Source organism: Ictalurus furcatus, chromosome 24 (genome assembly GCF_023375685.1).
Source record: "Ictalurus furcatus strain D&B chromosome 24, Billie_1.0, whole genome shotgun sequence".
Taxonomy (NCBI): domain Eukaryota; kingdom Metazoa; phylum Chordata; class Actinopteri; order Siluriformes; family Ictaluridae; genus Ictalurus; species Ictalurus furcatus.
This window is the reverse complement of record NC_071278.1, coordinates 8,527,064-8,547,322: the sequence shown is the minus strand read 5'-3', so window position 1 is coordinate 8,547,322 and position 20,259 is coordinate 8,527,064. Positions and strand designations below refer to the sequence as shown.

The following is a 20,259-nucleotide window of genomic DNA, read 5'->3' as shown; positions in this document are numbered from 1 at the left end:
TTTTATTTCTCCATAAAAACAGCACTCAGTATGTGGCCAGGCAGGAAAGATGGGGTGCATGGGCTCATGAGTAGCAGTTTTAGAGGTCTGGCTGATGCTCAAAGCTTAAAAACAAACAAACAAACAAACAAAAACCCCCAACAACCTACGGCTGCTGAATTTCACATAAAATAATACTAATGTTTGTTCTGCAGTTTCTCTGAATTCAATAACACATGAAGAGCAAGTGCATACATATTTATACATTTCATTTTCAATCCATATTTCTGTTTCTTCATATATGTATAAATACAATACAAGTAGTTCATGGAATGTTGATTTAAAAGCCTTCATCAGTCAATCATCCCTATTTGTTTAACTGTAGTCTACTGGGTAATTAATAGTAGTCACTGAATAATAATTTAATAATAAAAGCCAGGGTTTTGACAATTTAATTCAAGATAATGTCATGTGAAAGTGTTTTTTTTTAAAGAAATAAATATGATGACTCTAAAGTGTGTCTAAAGAAATGCCACTACAAAGTGATCCAACTACTGATAATGCTTACAGTGCTTGAATTCAGATTACTGTTATTACTTATCAAGTGTCTAATTATTACTTGAGCTAGGAGACTTTATAGATGGCTTTATGTTTGATTAGAAGGAGTTTTCAGTGGGAAGGAATGAAAAGCTGAATAGAGGCCAGTCACCTTCCCAAAGGGAGTTCTAAATATGACCACATGATGTGTCTGGCTGTTAACACAGATAGACGAAAGGCAATACCGAGACAGTACCGAGCTCAGATAGGTGACAGTGGTGGAGCCAGCGCTCACAGCCTGCTATGTGTCTTGCAGGGTATTGCTACCCAAACTAAAAATATTTCCATGACAGCCACCCTATGGCATGATATCTCTAAGAGAGATAAACAGCTTTGATTTCACTCCTAGGGTTTCTGTCTAGCCTGTCTCATAGTGCTCAGAGATTATCTGGGGAAAAAGCAAAATCTTTAAAAAAAAAAAAAAAAACTTCAGGAGTTCCACAGTTCCTTCTCAATATATTCATGAAAACATTTTTACAAAACATTCACACAGGTGCCATTTTTCAGTTTTCAATATTGCCAGTCAGCAGGAAGAACTATCTAGTTGCTTTTCTGTACAAACATACTGTGCACTTAAACATCATTAGAAGAGCAGCCAATTAAGGAATTGATTCTCTTTACTGACAGACGAACACACACACACACACACACACACACACACACACACACGCGCACACACACACACGCACACGCACACACACACATATATATATATCCAAAAGTCTGACCGCTCTAGTGAAAACGCTTCTGTCTAGCATTCTTTTTCAATTTAAACACACAGGTTTTCATTACAAATGATATTACCAACAACAACTTACAAACAAACAACAAAAGTAGAATCTGAAAAAGAATTTTTTTCGTAATTGGTACGTCCCATTTTTTGCTTTAATGACAGCGTGCACTCGATCTGACAGAATCAGACACAGGTTTGTATAAAAGCTGATGATCCATGCTAGATCACTCCGTCGGAGTGTCGTCTGAACTCATGCTTCAGTAGAAGGAAAAAGATTAATTGAAAATCTGACCTTTTGGACAAAGGAGTTAACATGTTCAATATCACAAATTTGCTTACATTTAAATGGCGACCTAGAAATTATGTATCTTCTTGAATATTGAATAGTCAAGATGTTGCATATTTACTTTTGAAAAAATCTACAACTTTCTGTTTATTTCCAGTTTTAAATAATAATAATAATAATAATAATAATAATAATAATAATAAAAACAGAGCTTCAATGTATTCTCAAACAATTTTTCTAAAGTGTTACATCTTAATCATTTTATTTTTGGTCATTTTTGTGGGTAATTATTAGAAGAGAATACGGAAAAGGTCTTGGGTATCTAGAGAAACTTACGTTTTATTTCATTTATACATCTGAGCAGTTGAGGGCCTTGCTCAAGGGCCCAGCAGCAGTGTCTTAAACTCACGACCTTCCGATCAGTAGCCCAATGTCTTATCCACTGAGCTACCACTGCATGCTCATTGTGGAAAGGTTTCCGTCTCGAGTAGAAAGAAAATTACAAAATATACAGGTTTCACACTCTACTACATCGCAATTTAAATATTTACAGTTGATATCATTTTACTGGAACACTTGCAATTGTGTCGGTCATTGTCAGTTTTTGTTTCCGTAAAGATCTTTTTCGGTACCTCGTGTACTAATAAAAGAATAGAATATGTTCTTTGTGCGCCCATTATAAAAATATGGTACAGAATCCTGTAGCTATATTAGCGTATTAGCGGTTTCCAATCCTATCCAAAAAAGGGCCACTGTGGCTGCAGGTTTTCATTCCAACCCAGCAGGAGCTGCACCTGATTCCACTTGTTTAATGAATTGCTCTCTGTCCTCAAATAGCTAATGAGTTGTATCAGGTGTGCTTGTGCGTGGTTGGAATGAAATCCTGCAACATCGCCGGTCCTTAGCGGATAAGGTTGGACATCACTGTGAGCTTTGATATTGAGGTCTGGTCAGCTATTTTAAATGATGTATTAGTAGTAGGTCTGTAGTATATAAATGATGTATATTTTTTATTAAATTAGGTGTTAATAGTAGGCCTGTGTTAATGTCTAGTTATTTGTAAATTCTAACTTTACCACAGAGAGCAACATCTCACAGCAAATCGCAATGTTAAGTTTCTAACTTAGTATTTTATATTTAATTAGTATTTATAATTCCTAAAAGTCTGGATTTATAGATTAAAATCGATTTTAAATGGTTTAATCTGGTTTTAGCATTATGATTGAATAGTAGGCTGATTCCGAGTGCAATGCAGTGAAACTGGGAGTCAGATTTCACTAAAATCACAAGTATGTTTTGCCCTTATACTTAAGATTTTCGCCTCATGCTGAACGCGTATGAGTCAAGTTTGGGGCAGTATCGCCATTTAAGATATTATGTTGCAGGTGTTTACAACTTGACATGTCTTCCTGACACGGCTGGGGAAATATTTTCTTGTGTTTAATATCACATAAAATTTATATATTTTTCTTAATATTAATATTTAATATCACTCTTACGCTCTCTCTCTCTCTCTCTCTCTCTCTCTCTCTCTCTCTTTGTGGGCTAGGGTCATATCCATCCATCGATTTTCTGTACCGCTTATCCTACACAGGGTCACAGGGAGCCTGGAGCTTATCCGAGGGAACTCGGCGCACAAGGTGGGGCGCACACCCTGGATGATGTGCCAACCCATCGCGCATTCTCACACCACGGGCAATTTGGAAATGCCAATCAGCCTACAGCGCACGTCTTTGGATACGGGGAGGAAACCGGAGAACCTGGAGGAAACCCCCAAAGCAAGGGGAGAGAGCGCAGGGTGGAGGTGGGAATCAAGCCCCCAACCCTGGAGGTGCCCAACAGTGCTAACCACGTCAGCTAAATCAATGTGCCTCCTAAATAATTTTATTCAAACATTTAAAAAAACGAAAACAAAAGGAAAGCGATGGAATTTGATTTGAAGTGATTTTAGCGTCATTATGAATGAAGCCCTGGGTAAGTGCTAGGAGGTGAAACGAGGTGTCTGGCCCTTTAAGAGCGCGCGCTCTGGGGTGGCGCTTGCCTCCGCCACTGCTTCTTGATATTAATAGTGTTGGTGTCTTGAAACTGACGTAATGCTCGGAGTCTGAGGTCCTGACATGCGATAACGTTTCTGATACAGAACCGACATCACTGCAAGCAAACTATTTTATTCTTTCATTTTAAATCAAACCCGAGCGTTTAAAAATAAATCCTCCTCCTCATCATCATCATCATCACACACTGATCCATAAACACCCTGATCCTCAGTTGCATGCGAGCCTTTCGAAATCTTATATCCCTACAAACAAAACACGAGAGCGGGAGACAAACATATTCCCCGAGATCAACAAACAAACACAAAGGGCGGCTCATGGTTTACGCCAAAAAGAAAAGGGCCACCATCTTCCACAGCACAAAAAGGCAAATGCGTGTTAAAATCAACAGGTAAGGATGAAATATAAAGCGAATCCATGCGATGAGCGTCGCGAGCACAGCACCCGCACAGCACTAAAACCGCGACACGCGCGCGCTTTACCGTCGCTGCTTTCCCTCGCGCGTGTTATGTAATGGTCAGGAGAGGACTCATGGGATTTCGCGAAATCAGTGGCGTGTTACTGTGCAGCGAAAACACAGGGAAGAGGCTCGGGTTTCACGCGGCGTTTTCTGGGCTGGTTTATTGGGTCAAACGCGTGAGAAATTGAAGAAGCAGCAGCAGCGGCGGCGGCGGCAGCAGCGGGGTCACGTTCAGGCACGAGGAAGAAAACAACACGAGCTCCAGTAGGTTTGACTCCTCTCCTTCTCATGGCTTTAAACACCCAGGAGTCCAATGGATGTCTGTCCGACATGTGCTGAACACGGGCACCGGGCAGATCCAGGATTAATAATACATGCAGGTATTTGATCCGGGTTGTGATTCTTTACGGTGATGTGTTGAATTACTGGGTTTATTTTGAAGTGTGATGTGTTAGATCTGTGCCGCAGCATGGACGCCTGTCTGTTCCTTATTGTTTGGACGTGAAAGGGAATGAGACAGGCTAGCTTCTAAGGTCCTTATCAGAATTGTGTCGGATTTGGGAGGTTTTTGGTGTGTAAATGATGCGTTTAATGCTGCTTGGAGCTTAGCGGCTAACTTAAGAAACTTTCCGTAACTGATGTAAGATAAGAAAGCGCGTAGGCATGGCAACGTGCTCGAGGCTCGAGACCATTCGGCCGGCTGTGAGCTCGCGTTTTTTTTTTTCTCTCCAAGTTTCTGAGAAAACTACTTAATTTTAAAACAAAACAAAATCCCGGTTTTGTTTTCTGTATTATTTTTGATGAAAATGTCGGTTATCTGGGGGTTCGTACCGTCCTGGGCCACTTTGTTCGTGATAATGAGTGAAGTTTTGTGTAATTCATCGTGTTAGGATTCTGTGAGGAAGATGGAGAGCTAGTTTCTGAATGGCGGCTTTTATGTGTTTGTGTAAAAAAATAAGAACGACATGACACGCCTAAATACATGTTTTGAGTTTTATACAGTCGTTTGGTTGCTTTAAGGGCTTTCCCTGGCTAGTTTGTGGCACTATTCACAAATTTTCTTTTCAAGTCTTACCAACAGGGTTTGATCATAAACTAGCTCCAACTGCTTCAATTGTTGACACTGCCAGGATTTTTCTCACTCTAGCCTATTTGTTCACCTAATTAATACTGCTAATAATAATAATAATTACATATTAACTAACAGTAATTACACACATTGCTTGTAAAAGTAAGAGAAAGTTACACTCGGTTGTGCTGTAAGTTTTCCTCTTCATTGGGGTTTTCTGCCCTTAAAGACCGACACACAGGCATTATTGGTAAAGTATGTGTGTGTGTGTGTGTGTGGGGCAAAAAGTGTTTTACTTTAACCTGAGATAAAAATATCACCCGCCTTTGTTTTAAAAACAAAACAAAAAAACAACACTTTTAAGTATGAATGTCATGACACAAAATTCCCAGGCTGCTTCCAGTAGACGGCTCGGGCTGTTTCCTGTAAGCCGAGAAAGCGGGCACTCTGGGGCGGTCTGGAAATGATGCACTCTCGGCCCGCTGCAAGGCGGCTTTCTTGTCAGTGAAAGTTTCTTAATGACAAAGGCCCGTGAAAAGCAACGGTGCTCATCATTCAGAGAGGAGAAGAGAGACTCACAACTGTAAACAAAAGTTTCAGATAGCGTCAGCGAGGATCCGCTGCTGTGTCATCTGTATTGTTCTGCAGTCACAGCTGTGCCAGCTTCACATAATGTGTGTGCTGTGTGTGTGTGTGTGTGTTTGTGAATAGTACATTAAAAAAAAAAAAAAAAAAAATATATATATATATATATATATATATATATATATATATATTAATTATTCTTTTTTCTAGTTCAGCTGATGTGATGTTGTTTCCCTGAGACAACTTTCCACAAGTTCTACTGTTCTATTATTTCTCCTCTCAAGGTCTTTTCAAAGGTCCTATTGTGGATATTTAGTCCTTGATGATCGGCTGCATGTGTTCAGATGCGTTTGTTGCACCGGCACGCCTTTTGAACCAGAAGAAAAAGATCTGCGTGAGTTGTCTGATAAGGACTGTTTGAAGTGATTGAAACGGTCGAGGTAGATTTCAAATGTAAATGGGTGCGCATCTGCGAGCCCTTTGGGCGGGATGCAATAGATCAGCGCTGTATAGCGGAGAACTTTACGGCTGACAGATGAATTTGGGCCTCGGCGTTTGGAGAAAGTGCCAGCGGGGGGGCTCTCGCATTTGTTCTACACGGCTTTTGAGTTCGCACAACTTCTTTTTTGGCCTGGCTTCTTATCACAGCAAGATGAGCCTCACACTCTTGTCTCTTCCCTGCAGATTCATGTGTGTGTGCTCTTCAGTGAGAAGCTGTTGAGAGAAAGCAGCATTTGAGTTTATTTTATTTATTTTATATTTGAAATGAAATAGCTACAATTGGCCTACTAAGTTTCGGCCTTGAGAGTGATAGAGAAAATACAGGTTCATCTAATGAATCCAGTGTTTTCTTTTTTTTTTCTTCTTTTCCCTTTTCTCTGCATGAATGGATTTGTAAGTAGCTATTACGTATTATGTGTTCAATAATTAGCACATTTTTCATTTGTGTATTTGTGTTTGTGAAATTAAAGATGATTTAAACATAAAGTATATACAGACGAACTCCAGAGAGAGAGTAGTATACGAAAACCAAAATTTCAACTTGAATGATCAAAAAGTGGTTTTGAGAGAATATCAGTATATATATATATATATATATATATATATATATATATATATATATATATATAATATTTCTCAATCCTTTCTAAATATTAAGCGTTTGTAATTGTGCTTCAGGGTTTTACACACACTTTGTTTTCAAACCCATTTCAGCGATCGGCAAATTGAAAACACTACAATAAGTCATTTCTAAAAATTAGTGTTGAAACTTCAGGATGAATCATTGCTGCTTTTATAGCACATCCTTTTTTTTGTGATTATTTAAACCTCAGTACGATGTGGTTAGGATCCTCAGATAACAGATAATGGAAACTTGATTTTCGGTAAATGTCTTGCACACTGAAGTGTACGGAGAAATAACAGTGCTCTGTGGTTTCTAAGATTAAAACTTTTTTAAAAAAATTACACACTTGAGTCATCTCTTGTAGTGTTTTAACAACATGAGTCATCGTTTGAGCTAGCTTCATTCGTCATTAATCTTGATTTTCTGTTTATTAATAACTTGATCTTTTTGAGACTTGTTGTTGACATATGTCGGTGTTTTCTGTAGCTGAAGTAACATTCAGTTTGTTGTGGGATTAGACGAAAGTTTGCTGAAGTGAAATGCGGACTGAATCCAAAGTTTATTATTATTTTTTTTTGACCTGAGGTGAGAACGGTATTGATATTTGGCCAAGGGGATCATCATCATCATCATCATCATTCTAGTGACCTTTCACCCTCTACAGGTGATTCAGCAGGTGACTCTGTTACCGAGACTGATGTTGGAGTTTTATCAACTGCTTAGGAATTAGAGCAGTTTACGTCTTGTAGGAAAAAATAAATCTAGATTAGTTTGCTACAGTTTTTGTTCAGCAGAGTTGTTTAAAGTTAGGAAACTTGTTTGTCGCTAGCTTGCTGAAGTGGTTATTTTTCCTGGTGGTGTATTATTTTCACTTCTGTATTAAGTTTGTGTGTGTGTGTGTGTGTGTGTGTGTGTGTTTTAATTGAAATCCTGTTTATTGCACTGAATATACATTTTATATAAATTTGTAGATAGGTTTTGTCTTTTTTGTGGTTTAAATATGGGCAACCTTTGCCTTTTAAAAAAAACCTTTAACTACTTTGTTTAGTAAACATTTTGTTATTAAGACTAGAGAGTCCATTCATATGGTCCTCAATAATAATAATAATAATAATAATAATAATAATAGTGAATATATTGATGTTTTGCTGTGTAAAAACCAGCATGGTGGTGTGTTTATGTAATGGGTGAACATGTTAAATCCGACAGCAGCAGTGTTATGAGTGCAGTAGGTCTCTATGTTGGGTAGTTTTTAATGGAGTTGATTTCAAAACCATTTTACTTTGAGAGTCGTTTCGTGAGGCGCCCCGTGTGAACCGCCTCACGCGCTGCGCTCTCGCTGATCGTCTGGGAAACTTTTTGTAACTTTGGGAAACTTCTGGAAGTACCGACTCCTATCTGTCTGACTCTGCTGTAGCGAAATCCGTGCCATCACGACGCACGGCCTCGGCTCCTCTGGAACAGCGATGAGTCAGTTTAGCCTTCTCCGCTTTCTTCGCTTTCTTCAGCGATGGTGTGTGTTCCCTTACGCACGTTTTCAGTTTTTCTTTTCTCTCTCTTTCTTTTACACCCCCCACTTTCCCCCCACTCCCCCTCTCCCCTCCCCTCCCCTCCTCTTGCCTTTGTGGTCGAGTGTTCCTTTTCCATCTGTGTGGTCTGGAGACTTGTGTTGTGGCTATAGCATAGGCTTCTACATTGTTCAAGACAGGTCGGACAGAATGAGTCGGAGCGAAGGAGGAGTTGGAGGGAGGACTGGAGGAGTTTTCCTTGAGAATGTTTGTTTTCCTGTTTCCAATTTGGTCGGCCAGAGGGCCTGTTCTGTCAGAGCTCCCATTCACGGAACCTGCTGCGAGGATGCCTGACTACGCCATACACAACCGCCCGCGTTCTCTGGATGTTTATTGCGGTCGCTGTGTTGCATTTATCACAACGATGCTCTTTGAGTTTATCCAAAGTTGTTGTTCTCTGTTTGCCCGTCATATGGTTATCCTTACGGTAGGCCGCGCAGATTTTCTTTCCGTACATGTGTAGGAGTAGAAGAGCTGTATGTGTGCATTTATTCTGTAATGTACAATACGCATACAGTAAATTGCTGGTCAGTGTTGAAGAGTTGGTATCGTGTGCGTCTGTGTTCAGCGTTGTAGTTTCTCATCTAATCCTTGTTTGTATCTGTGTGTTTGGAGTCAGGCTTTGCAGTAATTGAGAGGAGAGAGCAGTGTGATGTGGCCCCGACTCTCATCCAGGATCATCTGTGAGAACCCCTGAAGAAGACGCAAAGGAAGGACACCACGTTTTGTGAGTAAACGAATGTGGAGACAGGACGCCAAAAGTGAACTCTTCTCACGTTAATGGAAACAATGGAATAAAATTGGAAAAGCAGCATGGACGTGGAATAAAGGATATCTCAGAGGCAGGGCAAGGGCTTTGGATGTTCCGCCAACTCTGAAATCTGCCTCCTGTGGATGTGGTGCTGATAATGCTCTAACCCAATGCTCAGCAGAGGTATGTACACGCATCATTACGTGCTAGGAAACTGCAGGAATTTTACACCAGGCATATCGTCTCGTTCTGTAACAGCGACTGCTGGGCTTCTCTCAAATGCGTGTAATTTTATAGCAGGACCCAACCAACCAACCAACCAACCAACCAATCAAAAATGTCTTTCTTTTATTTTACTAAACTTAAACGTTATTATCACGGCAGGCTGAAGAGTGTTATTGTAATGCGAGCTTCTCCTGGCTTTGCTACATTTCTCATACATTTCTCACTTCTATCCAACCATCATGCTTATTAATACACTGCTTTTGATCCTGAATACATCATTTCACCTTTCAATCAGGTTTTTGGCTTCGATCATGCGTAACGTTATAGGTCACCGAAGCCTTATGATTTTCTAGTCTAACTTTTTTCCCCCCAGACGTGTTAAAAACGATTCCAGTTTGAATAGCGTGACATTTAATATGACCCTTGAAAATCATGACAAATATACACGTGACATTATCATTGCCAGATTTGTCTCTGTAGAGCGAATGATTTCATAACGCCAAGTGGCATCTTGCTGTCGTTAGTTTTAATGACGTGACACGTATCGACATGCATATTTAACACCTGACTTATTTATTTATTTTTTTTTTAAAATCCTTGCTATTTTTCTCCATTTGGAAGTTGACGTGTGCTTGCATGCCATTTGAGCTATTTAATTAGAATGAAATGTCATCAATTCGAAGCACTGTTTTACAGAACTAGTCCATTGGTGTAAAAGTAATCTGACGTGATTTGTCGTTTTGAGTGGAACGCAGTTTTATCTGTTGACTTTTGGACATGTGTTTCTCACTATAGTGGAACTAATGATGCAAAAGCAATGCGCATAGAAATCCGGTAATGTTATTAGGTTCTGAAAACGGTCACATACTTTGGACCAGCAACAGAGGCCGATGCTAAATAAAGCAATGTGAAAAAAGGTCATAGTTGACCGCTTTTCTCCGGTGCGGACGTGCATATTAAACACCCCGTAATGAGCGGCGATTACGAGATCCTCACTTTGTTAACGCTGCAGAAATAGAGGCTTCACTGATGTGCCATGCGATTTCAGCATATTCGTGTAATGTTAAACACATGCCATTTCTTTCCCAGACCGGCTTTCGAAATAAAAATCGCTGCTTTTTTAACGCTCGCAATTACTGCTCGTGGTCCTGACTGGGAAATGTGCTCGAGCAGACGCTTTTGTTAAGTCTTTCGAGTTGTGCGAGGGATCCTGAGAGGGAATATCGAGATTAACCCTCGGCGGATCTCTCGCTCATGCAGTCCTACAAAGGCGCTAAGGTCAAAGGTGACCTGACATCTTTAACTGCTAAGATGAAGGCTTAGAGGCCCCTGGTATCTCCTGTTAAATAGCATTGTGCTTTTTTTTTTTCAATAGTCAAGCAGAAAAGCTTTGATATTTTCCCTGTCAATCAGCTGCTTGTTTTTGTTCCAATGTTAACGCTTCTTCACATGCTGCGAGAAGTAATTCAGATTTAAGGTGGTGTGAAATTTCCCTTTTCCTTACAGACTTCACTGCTATCAGTGTAATGTTTAAAGGAAAGAACTTTTTTTTTTTTTTACTCAAAATGTAAAGTTGCCTTATGTAATAAACGTATAGTGGAATTTTTTTATTGTAGAAAATAAGAAACAGAATGTTCTGATTTTATGTGATGTGATGAACTGAACGGGATAGAGCAGCAGACACAGCACTTTTGATTAGCCTTTGTTTTTACATGCATGTGAAATTCTTGAATAATTATTAATAATAATAATAAAAAATTAAAAATGTGGACACCTGCTTAGCCAGCTAGGTTTAGATCAGTATCTAGCGTCGCATCTTTTAAATCTGAGATGTGTCGTGGTCAGTACTGGGAGTCATTTTTATACACGATTCACGATTTGAATACTTGGTTCAGGATTTGAGCTTTTTTTTAAATGCATGTGACCGCCTTCTTTATCCTTTCCGGTATATTTAATGTATTTTATGAATGTAGTTCATGTATAACTCTCTTGTGCCTTAATGAGTTAGTATTGAACATATTGTCTGTAACCTTGGGCTGTACAACCTCTACGTGCTCTAAGTGCTTCAAGTGTGTGTACTTACGTAATCTATGCTGTGACAGCGTATCCAGAGCGACAGTGCAAAAACCCGTTCCATAAAATTCATTTCAAAGTCTAAAGTTTACAAATCTTCCATTGGTTCGTGTCGTAGCTGAGGTTCTCAGGCATTTCCGGGCTAGATTTCTGGGCACTCTGTTTATGTGTTATGCAATGCCGTTGAAAAAGACAAACACGAGTAGGAGAGTATAATAGTGCAGCAAGCTGTCAACTCTACATCGGTACATCGTAGTTTGGATATGAATGCCCGCTTTCATCCGTATTTCGGATTCCAACACTGGGTTTTTAGTTAACCAGCTAAGCCGTCAGGACCGAGAGCCGTCACTTGTCAGGATGCTTAACGAGGCAGCGAGTGTGCTGTAGGTTAGCTCTTCTGCTAACGGGCCGGGAGTGCAGGAAGTGAAGTAAATATGAAGTATGTGACAGTACTGAGGTTGGATGTGGTGAATAAAGTCAACCTGCAGAAGAGAAAAGAGGAGAAGGCTGATCTGCCAGCCAATTATGCCCACGTTCTCCCTCCATGCAAGCCATCTTCTCCCCCTAATCCCAAACCGCCCCAGCATCCAAATAACATAATTAGATAGAGAACATAAAAATGATCCTGGGCCGCTGATAGAATGCAAGATAAAGGAGCAATTCATTGCGTCGCGCTGGTTGACTGCGGTCCTGTTGTTTTTAGTGGATTGTTTCCGTGAGGCCTGCAGCATATGGTGGTGGAAAAAGGGCCGTGAAAAGGGGCTATAGAAGAGGGGGCTGGACGCAGCGGAGCTGCAAAAACAAAACGCTGTGAATCGACCCTGGCTAAATGGAGGGGTAATGGCGGACACCACATACTCAGGAGTTGTTTATTTAAAAAGCCAAGCTGCATTAATCAACGTCCTCATCACCGGCTCTGGCAGAGTGAATAATGTGCTGGTTATTTTTTTCCACACCCGGTTTTCTTTTTTAATGTTTGCTAATACAAAACATTGTTCACACTTTGAGTGATGTCTGTACGGCGTCTACTGTGCCGCTGGTTGGCCGCTCAGAACCCACAGTGTGCCCACTGCACTGTGGAGCTGCCAATTTGGTGCGAACCTTCTGGTTTTCTTAAAAGATGCGGCTTGTTTTGCTTGTCGCCAAAAAGGCCTTCCTTTCAATGATCTCGTGACCAAGCGGTCACCTTGACGAGACCGTCACCGCTTGGGATATTTGCATTCCTTCTTTTATGCCGTGCTTCGAGACCTTGCGTTGTAAGCCCCGGTGTGTGAACTTAAGTTTTTTGAATAGTAAACCGAGGAGAGTGTCATGTATCCAGGCTGTGTCTTTGGCAAACGGAAACAAGGACCTTTTAAAGATCTCTCCATTTGTTTAGCCGAAGCCCCAGAGGGTTCCGATCCTAGGCCCCCTTCTCCTGAGGCTATCAGATGTTTCCCTTCTACAAGGAGGGCAATTCACAAATGTAGGTGTTGTTACAACACGGATGAGACAACAGGCATCGTGTCAAACAGTGGTTCCTCTTGCTGTAAAGACCGCATTGCTCGGCTGATTAAGGCGATCAGATAAAGGTTTAACAGGAGACGAGACGTCTTTCTAACATAGCAGGACACTCTTTCTTTTTCTGCTGTGATTGTGGTTACAAGCAGGTTGATTTGTTACGTGATTGGGAAAGGAATCAACCGGAACGGGGTGTTTCTGTTGGTTTATTTTAGTGAGGAACAACACTAACTTGCTGAAAAATTATTTTGACTTATTCTTATTAAGCTCTCGCAGACCTACAGCTAGCCAACTATGGTCGTTTCCATCTTCTCATAGCCGTCAGATAGGCATCAGCCCGGAGGACAGGAAGGCTGCAGATATTCTGCTTCGTAAAACACAACATCGGAGTGTTGAGCAGGCCTATTCCCGTCTCCCAGTCTGAACCCCGCAGGCTGCACTTCGTCTCTGTCAAGGGGGGGAGATGGTGAACGAGGAGCTCCTCGGACCTCCCTCCCCTCCTCTCCCCACTGAAGAGTTATGGGCCACGGAGCAGAGCCCAGAGCCGGTCCCCCGGCCATGGCGCTCGCCACAATCAGCACCTATTATGGTCAATGGGCCCAGGGGCCTGTCAGGTCCCGCTGCCTTTTTGATTCACCGCTCCAGTCAGATTCCGCCCGCAGTCCCCGGCCTTTTCTTCACTGTGTCCTTAACTTCCAGATAGCAGATAAAATATCCATAAACAGCACTTGAAAGAGAATGTAAATGTTTATAGGCTTCCTGCAAGACTTATCTGATATTGTTCTTATTTATACGTCAGGGCTTGTACATCTCGTGGCGGACGGGACTGACCCGAATCGGAGCCAAATGGCTTTAAGTGCTGCCTCGGCGCAGCTTTTGCCAGCGGGGGAGGTTTTTAAGTGGACAGTTGGACGGTGGAGGAGCTAGCCGGTGACACCAGGATGGAAAGAATGCATAGACAATACAACATTGATTCCTTTCAGCTCCCCGTCACTGCTGCCAAATGATCAGTGAGATTTCACCTTGCGAAGCCCACTGACTGCAGCTTAGAGCGTGTGGGCGAACTTTCACAGGTTACACCACCAGAAAAGTCATTTTCGGGCCTTTTTTCATTTCAGGCAAGTTATTCCACACACACACACACACATATATATATCATATCATATCATATCAGGCTAAAACGTAAGCTACTTCAGCTTGAGCTCTCGGGGGCTGAATCTGCTTCTGGTTCTGAACAGTGCTCAAATCCACACCGATTTCCCTGAGAGTTGAGCCATGCAGTAAATCAGCGCCGCCGGCCCGGAGTGCTCCTGCTAACTGCAGCATGCAGATTGCCTGGGTAGGAGGCAGTCCTGTCGAGAGCGGGGTGTTGACGTCGGCGGAAGGATCACACCATAACGTTGCCATTAGTCTCATATTGATGAGTCGGTACATGTCCTAAGCCTGGAGAGCTCCACTCACACTAACAGGCACACACACACACACACACACACACACACACACATTTCTCATTACTTCCGGGATAATTGAATTTTAACCAGGGCTTCCTCTCACGCATAGTTGATGGCATGTATTTACTTGTAAACAGTAATTATTACTGTCTGAGATATGAATCATCATTATAAGAATAAAACTAACCGAAATATGCAAGACTTTCGTTACTTAATATTGCATATCGATCGATTTAGGTCAGATTAGTTTTAAACTGTGTGTGTGTGTGTGTGTGTGTGTGTGTGTGTGTGGGGCTGCAGGGGGGAATGAGAAAGCTTTTGGAAGAAATCGTCTACGTCTCTGTCCATCTGCTAGGCAGATATTGTGGTGATATTAGCTGTGACCCCAGAGTGTGTTTTCTTTTCCTCATTAACCATGATTTTCTGAAGGCATAAATGAGATTCTTTATTTATTTGATTGTTAAACGGAAGGTGATTTCTCTCTCTCTCTCTCTCTCTCTCTCTCTCTCTCTCTGTCTCAGTATTCAAGTAGAACATTTCAGCATCCCACACTGAGTCTGTGCAATTAAGAATGATGAAATAAAGATATGGAGAAAAAAAAATTGCTGAAAAAACTAAAAGCACACAGCATGCGAACGAGCCGTCGAGCTGAACCGAGATGGGCGTATGACTCAGGACGTTCCCATGATAAGCAAGACACTCATGCATGCTTTGTTGTTACAGCTATTATAGATGGTATAGCTCAGGGTGTGGCCGTTTTATCAAACATGCTAGGATGACTAATCAGTCCTAGGGCTACAAGGCATATGAAAGGATAATCTTTGTACAAAGCAAATACTGGAATCTTGTAAAACCAGTGGGAAGCCCTTTTTTTTACGCCCTGGAAACGCCAAACAGTTCCTTCGAAGTGCTCGACTCGAATTCTTGGCTTTAATGGTGCATTTGCGTATTTGATGAAAAGGTGTTTGAGGTCCGGTGGTGTTCATGTGGTGTGATTGGGTTAGAGAGGCGAAGAGGGGGGAAACAATCAAGATCGTACACACAGGAGAAGCGATACAGGCCGGGTGGACTGGATGTTTATCACGCCCGTATCCGATAACAAGGCAAGTGTCTTCTCTTTAGAGTATTTCTCTCAAGTTATCGGTGTCGAAAATCTGCCAGCGGATACGTGCAGAGTGTTTGATAAAAGCCGAGTAAATGTGATGGGGGGGAACCTCTTAAATCTAAATAAGCCTTGAGAGGAAATTCGACATGATGAGAAATCTGTTTGGTTTGTTTCCCTGTAAAGTTATTCCTTAAAACCAGCAGCTCCATGACATGTCATGATGCAGGTGTAGCATACAGCTGTGGGATACTATGCAAATATTTTGCCTAAGGTGCCGGTTGGACAGTCGCAGGCCTGATTTTCCTGACTCCTACGCTGCTTCAGCTAAGATCTAATCACGCCGGAGAAAGCTTGAGAACACAGAGGCATAAGAGAGCAAATTAGCTCACACTGACACCAGTCCTTATCACTATTCACTCACTTACACACACACACACACACACACACACACACACACACACACATACACAGCTGTGTCTCTTGTGAATCCTGCTTCGAGTTAAATGCTGAAGAATGCCGCTTCTAAATCTCCTGGGGTTAAACCTGCCCGGACGTCCAGGTTTTTTCTCACTGTGCGTGAGCCGTGTGATCCGGTCCGTACATGAACTTCGCTCGTTCTGCTGGAAACGGATTGCGCTATTTGAATACCATTTGAATTCTCATAGCAAAACAAAATAGATTTTCTTTTCCGAAACGTGTTTTTGGCTGTACTGCAGGAGTCACTCGATATGAAAACGGGACTGAATAAGTGTGCCAGACTGATCTATGGAATAATTCTTTGCATTTTTAAACGGCTGTATAAATAGCGAACTGTCTAATAGTTAGAAAGTCTGATGTCGGTGTAGCTCATTTGCAGCAGGGGATTATTAGATCTGTGCACTTTCTGTGGTCGAATATTGAAATAGTGTTGTGTTGGGAATGTCGTGCAGGTTCGAGAGTCATGTTCCACCCTGTGTAGTAAGCGAATAAAAGAGAATGTCGCACGGATCCCAGGTTACGTAGTAAATGTAAAGTTTGATCGGAGTAATAAAGGCAATAGAAACGTTAACTGGGAGGGAATGAATTAACACACAGCACCGAGGACAGTATCGGCCCGGCTTCTTTTCCGAGCCGATCCACCGGCATGTTTACGCCGCGAACGCTTTATTCAAGATGACATGACATCGATCTCGGACATGAACACAGGATACAACTTGTCTTAAATCACTCCGCTGTTACGCCTCTGATGTTTTGCATTTCTTGGCAACAGAAGCTTGCAGAGAATCAGCTCAGCTACAGAGAGGATGTCAGTATCAGATCAGGATCAGAGCTTTGATACCGGTATGTATTGAAAAATTCGGGAAGTAAACGTGACTAAAGGAGTAAATAAATATGAAATCAGTATTTATATTAATAAGTTATTATAGATGCAAATTTGGTGTAGCACTACAAGCTCAGTTATCTACAAATGCATGTGAATACTAAATATTTTTTAAGTAATTGAAATTTGAATACATTTTTTTTTCTTTAGAGGATTTTGAAGTATGAAGCTTTCTGTGAGTTTATCTCAAAAGTCTTGTTCGTTTTACTGAGATGAACTTGTATAAAATAATAAAATGGCATTTTACTGGTTAATAATTTTTTTTTAAACAGTTTAAGCATACTTAAGAAGTCATCTCCAAGTGTTAGGATGTCTCTCTCTTTTTCAGTAAACAGGTTCCGCCCTTTTGTCTGCTTATCATCTTTGTTTTGTCGAAAACTGCTGAGAACGAGGTGACAGTGTCTCCTTCAGAGAAACTCTAGCTGTGTCGCAATGCTGTGTGACTTTTACTCAGAGGGGAAATGCATCAGAGTCTGTGGTTTGCAGTCGGTTTCACACTGTAGCTGCAGCGCTTCGCTATGAATTGTAGGAAAATCTTTGCACCACAGGCTGGAGAGCGAATGTGATTTCGAGCTTTTGTTTTTAATAACCTTCTCAAATCGAGCCACCAAATTTTCACGTTTCCCCTCGTCATCTCGGAAACCTGAAAATCTCGGCGCGTCTGCAACGTTACACGTTTCTTCCTAGCCAGGAATGGGAAAGAGGTGAGAAGGAAAAAGAGAGAGGGGGAAAAAAAATAAAAAAATCCTCATAACCTTTGTACTTGCCAGGTTGAAGGGAGGAACTGAAATCTATTGGCCATCTTAAGTGTGTGAAGGTCCTTCACAGGAAAGTTCAGAGCCCTCATCACTCCAGCACCAGCCGGGATCAGAGGTTAAGTGGGAGAATGGAAGTGTCCAAGCAGAAGTGCTAGAACATCAACAGCACAGGGCAGCATATTGAGCAACCAGCCTTCACATCAGGCTTTTTCCTGTTGCTAAATGCTGGTATTTTTAGTTAGGGACTGCAGCTCTGTTTTAAAGAGTTTCACATATGTAATGGAATTACCCCCCTGTGTCATGGGATTGAGATTTTTTTTAAAGATTGGTTAGGAAGAAGAAGAAAAAAAACTTTAGTACTTAAGCTTTCTACGTACACAAGCTGTTTGCAGGTCCAGATTTTTTTTGTATCTGTTGGAAACGATATTTTATGACTTGGAGGTCTCAGGTGTTAAAATGGTCAGATTTGAATTAAAGGCGATAAACGATTTTAACCCCGTGTCAGTTTGTTTTTGACTCTGTGTTAAAAACATTTGACATCATCTCTCTCTCTTTCTCTTGTGCTCTCTCTCTCTCTCTCTCTCTCTCTCTCTCTCTCTCTCTCTTGTGCTCTCTCTCTCTCACTCTCACTCTCTTTCTCCCTCTCTCTTCCTCCCTCTCTCTCTCTCACTCTCTTTCTCCCTTCTCTCTCTCTCTCTCGCTCTCTTTCTCTCTCTCTTCTCTCTTCTCTCTCTCTCGCTCTCTCTCTCTCTCTCTCTCTCTCTTGCGCTCTCTCACTCTCACTCTCTTTCTCCCTCTCTCTTCCTCCCTCTCTCTCTCTCACTCTCTTTCTCCCTTCTCTCTCTCTCTCTCGCTCTCTTTCTCTCTCTCTTCTCTCATCTCTCGCTCTCTCTCTCTCGCTCTCTCTCTCTCGCTCTCTCTCATCTCTCTCTCTCTCTTCTCGCTCTCTCTCTCTCGCTCTCTCTCATCTCTCTCTCTCTCTTCTCGCTCTCTCTCTTCTCTCTCTGTCTTCTCTCTCTCTCCTCTCTCTCTCTCTTCTCTGTCACTTTGTCTCTCTCTTCTCTCTCTTTCTCCCTCTCTCTTCTCTCTCTCTCTCTCCCGCTCTCTCTCTCTTGCTCTCTCTCTTCTCTCTCTCTTGCTCTCTCTCTCTCTCTCTCCCGCTCTCTCTCTCTTCTCTCTCTCTGTCTCTCCCTCTCTCTTCTCTCTCTCACACACACACAGGATAGTGTGCTTTAATCAGAGTAACTGAGACTAATATTAGCTACCTCCTGTTGAGCTAGCATACATGAAAACACATTGATATGGAGAAGATTTAGAGGGGAAAGTGCCTGATGAACAGCGCTGTTTATAACGATTCCATTCACTACACCATAAATGTACATGGACATGGGTTTAAATCAGATATATAAAAGTCTGTTATACACAGTGATGCCACTAGTAGTTTTTTTTTTTTAAAGTGTGCCTCTTGTTTATTTGATGTAATAAAGTTGTATTAAATCTGTGGAATAGCTGTGATCAAGTTCTGTGCCTCTTATTACCCCCCCCCCTTTTTTTTCGTTTTTTCCTTTACCTCTTCATTCCTCCCCCTTTCTTACACCCTCCATGGCGTTGGCGGAAGCCTGTTATCTGCTGCTCTCTCCGCAGCGCGTGATCCCTGGCCCTGGCTGGCAGCTCCAGTCCTGTGATCACAGGAAGTGTAAGGGAAGCAGTTGTTCTGTGTTGTCTCCGGTTGCAGGGTGCGCTGATTGAGTGCACAGAGGCCAGGTCATTGAGACGAGGCCCCTCAAAGCAACCCCCCCCCCCCCGCCCCCTCTCCCTCTCCAGCTCCACTAACCTTGCTGTTCCCTAACTGGAGGGCAGTTAGGGGGCTAGCAGGAGCACAGGGGGAGGGACACATGGTGGGGGGGTGGTTAGAATGTAGAAAACTGCCTTTAATTACCACCAGGCTTTGAACTCGACGAATTAGGCAGGTAGTTGTGAAGGAGCGCGAGAACGAGGTGACTAACACAGCTGACGTCACGTGTCGAATGAAAGGGCCGCATTGTCAGTGGTGTGTGCAAACTGCCGAGGAAACTTTCTCCCTTGAATGCAAAACGATTTTGATGTGGGCATGTGCAAGGCTTTGTAGAACAGCCTGTGAATTCAGACAATAGCTAAATCGGGAAATCACACTCATGTACATTAACTTTGCACTTATCTGTATTTTCTTTTAAGACACACACACACACACACACACACAATATTGTGGTTGTCACTTTCTCTCACTGGACTTGTGAAATTTGCTACGAGAGATAGTTCTGCTCTGGGCCTTGCCTGTGCAGCCGGAGATCTCTTTCACACAGCTCTGAGAGAAAGATACGTGTAATGACGTGCTTGTAGACATGAATGAGATGAGTCCCAAACCAGCAGACTGAAAATACTGATGATGCTGATGGGTTTAATTTAATGGATTGCTCGTTTTAAACCTGAAAACTAAAATCACTGCTGCTGTGTACACACTTCCTGTTTATTTATTGTGTCTCTTTCGACATGTTTTTGTCGGATTAAACCAGCAAGTGTTGGCTCAGGAAGAATGGTGA

At 41.9% G+C, this 20,259-nt stretch overlaps 1 protein-coding gene across 1 annotated transcript in view; it reads left to right on the top strand.

Moving 5' to 3' along the window:
- Positions 1–8,393: 8,393 nt before the first annotated feature.
- The window catches only part of trps1 (trichorhinophalangeal syndrome I), a 106,571-nt gene continuing 94,705 nt past the window's right edge, over positions 8,394–20,259 (top strand). Inside the window, exon 1 of the mRNA XM_053613517.1 lies at positions 8,394–9,391. Within this exon, the coding sequence (XP_053469492.1) occupies positions 9,379–9,391 (13 nt within the window). The 5' untranslated portion in view covers positions 8,394–9,378. The remainder of the gene's footprint in view (positions 9,392–20,259) is intronic.